This window comes from Corythoichthys intestinalis, chromosome 16 (assembly GCF_030265065.1).
Source record: "Corythoichthys intestinalis isolate RoL2023-P3 chromosome 16, ASM3026506v1, whole genome shotgun sequence".
In the NCBI taxonomy this organism is placed as follows: Eukaryota; Metazoa; Chordata; class Actinopteri; order Syngnathiformes; family Syngnathidae; genus Corythoichthys; species Corythoichthys intestinalis.
Window position 1 is genome coordinate 13,204,026 of NC_080410.1, and position 10,626 is coordinate 13,214,651.

Here is a 10,626-nt window from a genome sequence, read left to right on the forward strand (position 1 = left end):
TCTTCACAAATCTACTCAAGTAAAAGTGAATTGTATGACTTAGTAAAACTACTCTTAGAAGTACAGTGGTACCTCTACATACGATCGCTTCGACACACGAACTTTTCGACATCCGACGTAAAATTTGACTCGCCATTTGTTTCTACATCTGACGACATGCTCGAAATACGACGACAACGGCAGCACTGCAGACGAATGCACGGCGGATTTTCTTGTGTGACAAATCAACACAGGTTTCAGAAAAGGTTGGTACAGGTGGTGAAACAAGGAAAAAGTTGACGCTTACCTTCTAAATGAAGATGCAAATGACAGAAAAATATGAGCGTAGGGTGGGCATCCGTGAAATGGCTCAACAATACATCTCCACGGTCCTCCTCCGACCATCGTTCGCCAGTCTTTATAAGTTAAGCTGACAATTCTTATTGTGGTAACATCTCCAGAGAAATCGCCAGCTTCGCCACGTTTTCATCATTTGTTTCACAACTTATTCAACACAAAACGCCTGCTGTCTGCCGCAATTGACGATGTTCTCAAGAAAGCATTGAAAGCGAAAGTAAACTTTCACCCGCTCCCCTCCCTCTTAGTCACGTCAGCGCCGCGGTGCCTTCAGGTACAGAAAAAAACGTCCGCCTTATTAGAACCCGTTTCGTTACACTATTACAGGAATTATTATTATTATTATATTATTAATCCGATTTTTATTTATTATTTATTTGTTTTGCTATATGTAATTGCCATTTGTAATAGTACCAGCAGTATTTTTTAAGGATTTAGTGCAGGTTTTTGGGCTGTGGAACGAATTAATGGAATTATAATGTATTCCTATGGGAAAATCCTGCTCGACATACGACCATTTCGACTTACAAACAAGCTCCTGGAACGGATTAACTTCGTATGTAGAGGTACCACTGTACATTTTTCTCAAAAGGTTATACAAGTAAATGTAACTACCCACCTCTGAAAAGGGACATATTTAACCAGCAAGGTACAACTAAGTTAAATACACTTCAGGCAAGGCACTTCAATAATAACAGACTTTGTAAGAAAAAAATGTATGCAAAAAAATAAGTATGTTGTAAAATGCCAACTTCAGGAAACAGGAAACCTTAAAGGGATCCACAGATAGAAAGAACTTGAAAGTTCTTTTAAAAAAAAAAAAAAAGAAAGAAAAAGTTATTTTGAGTTAAAATAATTTGTTATTTAAACCCCTCTTGATGCCTTTGTTTTCATACAATTCGTACAATTAGTTTAACTAGTAGGTCGCCATTGTTGTTGACATCGCAGGGCGGTGACGTCACATGGTTACCCTGCCGGGCTTCCAGAGTGTGACTCTAGTGACATAAACATGTCATCTGTTCAACCCTTTCGATTTGAACACAAAAGGAACATTTGTCGATATTTCACAAAACGAGCCGCAAAAAGCGAAATCAACAGGAGAGACGGGATGAGACGAGATGCGAGTAGGCGGGGGAAAAGTGTTCTGCCAAAATGTGCCACACCGACAACAAGAGGCGAATTTAACACCAGAAGAACAACCGTGCGCTTTCAGCTTGTTTTGTTTAGATGCATAGATAGAACATACTAAAGATGCCTTAAGAAAATACTTACATTTAGTAATATCAAATAAGGGTGGTTTGAATATGCTACGTAACTAATGTGGTCAACAGATCAACAATCTGCTTTTAAGCTACCACAAGAAAACACTATGCTTAAAAGTATGAGAGGGAAACACATGCAAAAAGTATTTTGAAGCATTGAAAAGATAATAAAAGACTCAATAAAAACACAAATAGTAAGTACTCGCCGTTTCTAACCAATGAGCACATGTGTTGAACGTCTCGCCGCGTGAAAGGAATTTCATTAACCGGGTTGTATTCGTCGAGTGACAGTGACAATCTACATCATCACCCCGGGCGTCCATAAAACATGGCGCCCTCCGTAAGTAAAAACGTGCTAGATATAATAGATTTTTAAATCAATGGCAATATTTTATGTGTTTCTAATAACATATTTTAGTAAAACAGTACAATTATGGCTTATTAGAGCCTACAAGTCTTTAAGTCAGAGGTTCCCTTTAACTTATTGGTTTCCATTGATGGCGATCGACGTCCAATCCATTTAAGTCCTCCCACTTGAAATGGATTGAAAAACTACTAGTTATAAGCCACATGATTGGACGTCTATTATCGTCAATGGCAGTGCAAGAACTGAGTTTTAAGAGTTTAAAACTGAGCCTTTCTTTTAGCTAGGAACTCATTGTGCAGTATTCAAGGTCCTCAATTGTTACATAACTGATTACAGAGCTGAATGGTGTTGCACAAGGTCATCTGTCAGGTAGACTTTAGACGGGTGGTGGTTTTGGTTAAAAATTCGTGGAGCTGGACAGGTTTACAGGCTCGTGTTTAGTGAGTTGTTGTGCTTCAACAGCCGGCTGCCGCAATGCAAAGTCCTCTTAAAGTCGTCCTATCAGCTCATTTGGGATAATGAGTGCCGTAAAAGGACGGAAACATGTGACTTTTGGAACATTAAATGCTCACAGGAAACACATGTTGGGGTGTTTTTCTGTTGTCATAAACTTGGGTGATATTTTGCACTAATGAATTCTACTTCAAAAGCACTGATGCTTTAAATTAAAGTTTGAGTCCCCCAAACCTCTCCATGCTGTCATTTTCAAAAACACATTCATAATGCTCTTATATTCTTTGCTTCTTCAAGTTCATTTATGTTTTTTAATGGAAACATCATTTTAAAAAAAAAACAACAAACTCACAGCCACCACTAGAGCTGTCAGAAACACAAGGCTGCCCTCCTGCGGTGGTGCCCAGTACTCCAACAAGGCTGGATTTTCCTTCTCCAACATTCTAAATCCAGTACTAGTATTGTTCATAAGTGTAAACAGGTGTAAATATAAGAATAATTCAATCTTTAAAATGTGATGACGATGTATGTTTCAGCAGATTGGGTGGATTTATGCAAATATATGTGCTTGTAGGTGAACGGCAGAGGAGGTGAAAGGGACTCCAAGATGTCAGTCAGCCCTTCTCCATCCAACGCCTCATCCAATGCCTCACTCACAAGTCCGACCACAAGCACCCCACCTGAGGTATGTCAAAGCAAATTTACATATCCAAGGCAGTACACCTTGACGCACCCTTGAGTGACCTGATTTTTTTAACCTCCCTACCAGGCATGAAAATGTAAAGCAGGTATTCAGAAAGCCTTTTATGCACAATTTTGTTTCCCTTTTGACTGGCAAGTCAAAATGAATAGGGCATCTAGCACCATCAATGGCAGTGATAGAAGAGCATTCCTCTCAGTTTAAATGAATTGGACGTCTATCACCGTAAATTGCATGCAATGAGTCAAACCTGTGAAAAAAAATGAAATAAATCTACTGTAGAGTGTTACTTGGAGCTATAACCGAGTGTATTTCTCTTATTAGCATTGTATTAATAATATATATTTATTATTATATAAAAATATTAAAAAATAGAATAACGATTAAAAATTTTAAAAATATATACAGGTAGTCCCTGAGTTTTGTTCCTATGCTGGCGACGTAACCCGAATTTTCGCATAAGTCAGAATTAACCCATTAAGTACCCCAAAATACCCCTTAAATCTCAAAATAACTATCCAAAAACATGTATTATACGTCATTGTACTGTCCTCGCCAAGATATTCGAGCTCGGTCCTAGCTAGGCAGCAAGCTAAGCTCCGAAATGGCGGTGTCAGACGTCCGCAAGGTTTGCTGACCTTATTCAGCTGCTCATGACAACAACACTTGCAGAATGAAACAAAAATAAAAAAGAAATTAAATCATTTTCATTTTCAATTACAGCAATTTGAATTTGCTTTTAAAACTAGCTGCTGATACACCAATAAGAATCCACACAAACGATTAGCATGTATCAGTTAGCTTCCGCACATCATCGAAAAAAATTACATCAACTCACACCAAGTATTAAAAAATACAAATGTGTTATATACACAGGTGCTGCCTCTGTAGATGCTTCACAAGCAACAAATATGCGTGCAAGCTTTCAGCCATTTTTCGGCTGCGCGAATTCTTTGTGGGAGAAAAATGGCTCTTCCTAGTGTGTGTGCATGCGCTCTTACTCGCGTGCGGAAGTACTACCAGCTCTACGCTTCCCAAAATAAAAGCATGCATCATAAAACAAATGTCAACATTATTATTATTATTATTATTTTTTTTTTTTATGACTGAAGACTCCGGTGTCTTAAAGTCGAAATCATGTAAGTCGGGTACGTTGTATTCAGGGGTTAATTTGTCCTCCTCTTGATTTTGGCCTCCCTGTGTTCCGGGACTTATTTGGGCAGATCCAGCACCTCTCGTGTATAGAAAATATTAATAATATAAAAACGTTTTTAATAAATGTATTGTAATAGCCATGAATGGGGGGGAAAGAAGGAGAGGAGTCGTGAATGGCTTTCTCCACTTTGTTGTGGCAACAATAAGAAAACAATAAACACAATAACAGTGGAATGCCACCACATTCGACCACAAACTTTTGCTTGTTGCCCATCTCCCCATCGCTTCCTACTACTCACAGCTCTCCAGTCCCAGCGTCTCTTAAAGGGACCGTGCATTAGGCCGGAACGATATTGGAAAAAAACTATTGCTGCCATTTTGGGGGGGTTTGCGATATTATATTGCGATATTTTAAAAAATATATACTGTATATATATATTTTTTTAAGAAATTTTCACTAGATTACTTAGCTTTTTGGAAAGTACAGTGATCCCTCGTTTTTCGGGGTTAATGGGGACCAGAACCTGCCGCGATAAGTGAAAAACCATGAAGTAGCCCCCCCCCCCCCCCCCCCCCCCACACACACACACACACACCACACAATTTTTGGGGTGTTTTTGTGTGTGTGTGTTCAATGTATTTATTCAGATTTATAATCGGAAAGAGATACATTTAAGACATGTTTTTTCACTTTTTTTTCCCAAAGTATGATTTGAAAACTTGTAGGCTATATATATATATTAATAAATGGTTTTTAAGCACTTCAAATGTAATAATTATGATTAGTTTTAAACAACTATCCTACCAAATCATTGTTAAGCGAGAATAAAGCACTGTAGTAGAAAACTGCTTGGCTTCATTAAATGCTTCTGTTTACCTACCTTGGATGTGACTCTTGGAGTGACATGTAGAAACTACAAACTCCTCATGATCACTTGTGGCGTTTTTTGCCACAACACAACAGGTCCGGCTGTCTTGAAACTCTCCCCCCACACACACACATTAATTCCAGCCCGCGCTTCCTTGCCGCAGCAATTATTTAACAAGTTAATCGATGATTGACAGGTGAGAAGTCGCTCCGCTGGCAACATCAAAGAAAACCAGCTTTTAACATCGTTAACTTTAACCAGGACCAAAGAGCTGAGAGAGGGAGGGAGGGAGGCTATGCGACTTTGTGGATTAAGAAATAAAAAAACTATCGCACATCCTTGCGATGGGACTATAGCGCATGCGCACATCGCGATGGCAGTGTTTAAACGATATATCGTTCAGGCTTACCGTGCATAGTGTCTTGTTTGGAGCTTTTTGTTGACAAAGGTATGAAACACACGATGTGCTCACAACTTTGTTTCTTTATTAATATATGGAGCTAACAGCACAAACAAAATGTGTGTCTCTCGGCAGGCTGTGCCTCTCTCACTCCCGCATCACGTGATCAACACAACAGTAATGTTGCGTGCACTTCAGGGTGCCTCGGAAAACATTATATCAAAATATTACGCATTTATTTATATACATTTATATTATTATGGTCATTACAGTATAAAATAAAATAGTAATATGCAAAAATTTATTTACAGAACAAATCCCAAGAATTGCATGTTGTTTATAAAAATTTAACGTCATTTGAAAGAGATTTGTTGATGCATTAAAAAGCTGGACCAACAAATAACGAAAAAAGGGAAAAAAAAACATTTGAAATTCGCCGCATCTGGGGAACAAGCACCCAGGATTAAACGGTATTTCAACATGCCAAAAAGAAAGTTGCATTTACTCTTTTTCAAAAAGAAGGAAGATGATTCAAAACGATTCAGAAAAGCACAAAGATAAAAAGAAAAGTCCCACAGCCTAGCAAGTGGGAATTTGCGTTTTGTTTTCAGCATCATTTTCTACATATGTTCCGGGACCCGTGCCCGTCTCGTCATCCCTGCACTGTCATATGTACTTTATGTTTGATTTACAAACTAAGCACTGGTCGTATTACAATAATTGCTGATTATTAATTTTTTTAATGATCAAAAATAGTCATTTTCCCCTACAAAGATGTCAACATTTCAAAAACTGTCCCTGAAAGGGTTAAATGGGCACACTGATAGTTTTTGTGTCTTTGCCTTGTAAATCAGTATCACTCCATTGAACTTTTTGTGTCTTGCCTGTAGGGTACGGGGACGGAGGGCTTCCCAGCTCTGAACATGAGTCTGCAGCAGGTGAAAGAGCTGGCCCATCAGAAACGCTCCAACAAGAGAGCCCCGGCCATGGACTGGACCAAGAAAAACGAACTATTCAGCAACCTATAGGGCCTTCAGCTCACCTGACCAACAACAACTACAACAACAGCAGCATTTTTGTGTTGCAGAGATTCTCGCAATGATCAGAAAGACCCTTTTTGAAAGAGAAATGCTGTTATATACTTCTCTTCCTTATTACACATGACACGATATTTCACGCATGATCTAATTGTAATGTACTACTAACCATGAACGACAACTGAAATCTGTTGAATGTGTGCGTGCGTGCGCGTTTGTGTGTGTGCCTGCTGCTATACTCGCTCACCTGACAATCAGCTTATCCTCTATTGTTTAGTTCATGAGATAATCTGTCTTACTCGATCAAAAGTCTAAACATTTATTTCTATATTTTTGTTAACAATCATTTATGTAGATATTTGCATCTAATAACAGCACACCTGAACACGTTATCGCAATTTTATGTTATAAGAAAGTTAAATAGGGTTGATTTCATTACAGTCTTTCATGAATGGGGTTTTAAATGGTTAAGAATACATGCTACAATAGCTTTAAACAGGGATGATTTTAAAAAGGGGCTTCTCTTATAATGTATGTATATATCACATATCATGTATATTTTTATGTTTTTGATAGAATCAACCACAAAATGAAAGTGGGATGTGCTAAAGCTTATGTTTTAGTCTGTGATGGACATGACTCAACTTAGACTAGATAAGTTTAAACATGTCTTTTTGCTTATTTAAAATACCTTACTTTGTGAAAATTGATTTTTAGTTATTTGTAGTTCGTACAAAATCGTCTAAGTCTTAAAAAAAAAGGTTTGCGCTTTTCAAGAATGCGCGCTTTTGTCAAGTATTGCGATCATTTTCCAAATGAATGATGGACTTGTGTAAAGTTGTTGTACAAGCTAGCCCGTGTAAGCAGTGAGTGAAGAGTCTCTATTGTAATAAAGCATTATCTTATGAACTTGGTGTTTATTCAACATAGTTAAATATATCAAAATATTTGCTGGTTTGTTGAGTATTTTGCTCTTGGACCCCCTATACAGTTAAATGAGTACCGTTATTAAATCTAGTTAACTAAAACCTGCTCAAAGTGAGACAACTAAACCTAAAAATATATATATATAAATATATATATACACATATATATATATATCTAAACCTATTTATTAGTAGTAGTAGTACATATCTGCATTACATCCTTTTTATGTTCAAGAAAAAAGGCGATCAACTTAAAAAAAAAAAAAAAAAAGTATAGTATACAATGTTGGCCAAAAGTATTGGCACCCCTGAAATTCTGTCTAAATTTCTCCCAGAAAATGATTGCAATTAAAAATGCTTTGGTAGTACTATCTTCATTTATTTTGCTTGCAATGAAAAAAACAAAAGACAATGGGAAAATTTTTTTAAACATGATAATTTTACACAAAAGTCCAAAAATAGGCCGGACAAACGTATTGACCCTTTGAAAAATGATGTGATGTTTCTCCAATTTGTGTAATTAACAGTACCTGTTACTTACCTGTGGCATTTTTCAGGTGGCAATAAATAAAATCACACTTGCAGCCAGTTAAAATGGATTAAAGTTGACTCAACTGCTGTCCTGTATCTTTATGTGTACCACATTGAGCATGGAGTAAAGAAAAAAGACAAAAGAACTGTCTGAACACTTCAGAAGCACAATTGTGAGAAAGCATGGGCAATCCCAAGGCTACAAGTCCATCTCAAAAGACCTAAACGTTCCTGTGTCTACCGTGCGCAGTGTCATCAATAAGTGTAAAGCCCAAGGCACTGTGGCTAACCTGCCCAGATATGAATAGAAAAGAAAAATTGACAAGAGATTTCAACGAAAGATTGTGCGATAGTGGATAAAGAACCTCAACTAACATCCAAGTTAGAAGTTTATGCTGTCCTGCAGTCCGAGGGTACAACAGTGTCAACCCGTACGATCCGTCGGCAACTGAATGAAAAAGGACTCTGTAGTAGGGTAGCCACGAAGACCCCACTTCTGACCCGAAGACATAAAAAAGCCAGACTGGAGTTTGCCAAAACTTACCTGAGAAAGCCAAAAACGTTTTGGAAGAATGTTCTTTGGTCAGATGAGAAAAAAAGTAGAGCTTTTTGGGAAAAGGCATCGAAATTGAGTTTACAGGAAAAAAAACGAGGCCTTCAAAGTAATTAACACAGTCCCCACAGTCAAACATGGCGGAGGTTCCCTGATGATTTGGAGTTGCTTTGCTACTTCTGGCACCTGACTGCTTGTCCGTGTGCATGGCATTATGATGTCTGAAGACTACCAACAAATTTTGCAGCATAATGCAGGGCTTAGTGTGAGAAAGCTGGTTGTCCAACAGAGCTCATTTGTCTTCGGCAGTGCTACCAAGTATTAGGCTGAGGGTGCCAATACTTTTGTCCAGCCCATTTTTGGAGTTTTGTGTAAAATGATAATGATTTGAAAAATAAATTCATTCTCTTTTGCGTTTTTTAATTGCAAGCAAAATAAATGAAGATATTACTACCAAAGCATTTGTGATTACAATCATTTACTGGGAGAAATTGAGCATTATCAGTCAGAATTGCAGGGGTGGTTAACAGCATTTGCTAGCGAAAAAAACTTAAATCTATTTGTGAAACACACCACAAGCAATGACGAAGAATTTTTTTATGGAGTGTAAAGCTTTCGGTTAGCGGTTTAGCGAACGTACCTCCGGTGAACATTTCAAAATAAAAGCACGTCATGCTCGTCATATAAGTAACGATTTCAATTCAATTCAATTCAATTTATTCACACACATTCATATTTACAAATTGTACATCATATCATAGTGCTGAACCAAGATTATGTGTGAGTCAGGTCTCCTTAAGAAGCTACTAAAAGCTTATAGTCAGGAGCCTGCGTACATCAAGGCAATGAAGAAAAAAAATGATCAGATGAGCAGAAGGGTGAGTTGTCGTATTTTACAGTGTTCTCATTCACCCACACACATACAGAAAAAAATAAAAATATTTAAAAAAAAATAATAATAATAATAAATGAAAAGAAATACTTCCCTAGAAAAGAATTTATAACCTACGTATGTTGGAGTTGTTGTATTTACTGATCAGAATGCTTTTTAGCATCATTTTAAAGGTGGAGATGGATTTCAACACTTTTAGATTTTCGTCAAGCTCATTCCAAATCTGAGTACCTCTAGTTGCAATGCTCAGGCTAGTGCTAACAAGTTTTCTCTTTTTTCCACTGATGAGGTCTTTATTTCTGGTGTTATGAGTATGGAGAGGAGTCCAGACTGGAATGAGTTCAGAGAGCTTGCTATTCATATCATTTACAATTTGGATTTGGATTTCTGGAGTTAATCCCACATACAGTACTTCCAAAATAATATTATAATATGTTGAATAAATAGAACAGAATACATATTCTACACTAAGAATAGCTTTCAAATGACACTCTTTATGACAAATATGACTGGCAAAGAATAATTATTATAATTATTATACTACTATTATATATAGTAGTATACTATAATAATATTGCTAGAATGTTTTTTAAGAATTGTTTTGAATAATGTTGGAAAGGCAAAGTCAGCGTTCTGAATCCGTTTACTTTCCATTCTTTTACACTAGTTAATGCTATCAGCATTTAACCTCAGTTTATTTGTGATTAATTATTGTTATTTACATGATTATTTGTACTTTAATAAAGAATTTAAGTGTTCCAAAATAGTTTTGTGAATTAATAAGCGTCAACAAAAATTTCATTGATAAATTATTTAAAAAAAGAAAATTATTAGATTAGTCGATTAATCGTAAAACTAGTCGGCTGACTAATCAGGAGAAAATTTGTCGTTTAGGACAGCCCAAATGTACTGGAACATATTTCCTCCACACCCTTCTCACCTTTTTAACCCCTGACCCATGAAGAGGGCCCCTGGATATGTACGCCTTAGGCCCCAAAATTCCCAAGTCCGCCACCGGTTGGGAGTCAAGGTCTATGATGGTCATGTATATGGTAATTTTCAAATACTTTGTGCAGAGGGAAGGAGATAAGAATCTTTTTTTAAACATTCATTTCTTCCCAGTCAAAACTGGATTGGACGTCCAG

General features: G+C 37.1%; 1 protein-coding gene across 1 annotated transcript in view; it reads left to right on the forward strand.

Moving 5' to 3' along the window:
* nherf1b (NHERF family PDZ scaffold protein 1b) overlaps window positions 1-7,803 on the forward strand; it is a 63,724-nt gene extending 55,921 nt beyond the window's left edge. Inside the window, exons 5-6 of the mRNA XM_057860819.1 lie at window positions 2,993-3,103; window positions 6,433-7,803. Of these exons, the coding sequence (XP_057716802.1) occupies window positions 2,993-3,103; window positions 6,433-6,570 (249 nt within the window). The 3' untranslated portion in view covers window positions 6,571-7,803. The remainder of the gene's footprint in view (window positions 1-2,992; window positions 3,104-6,432) is intronic.
* Window positions 7,804-10,626: the final 2,823 nt, after the last annotated feature.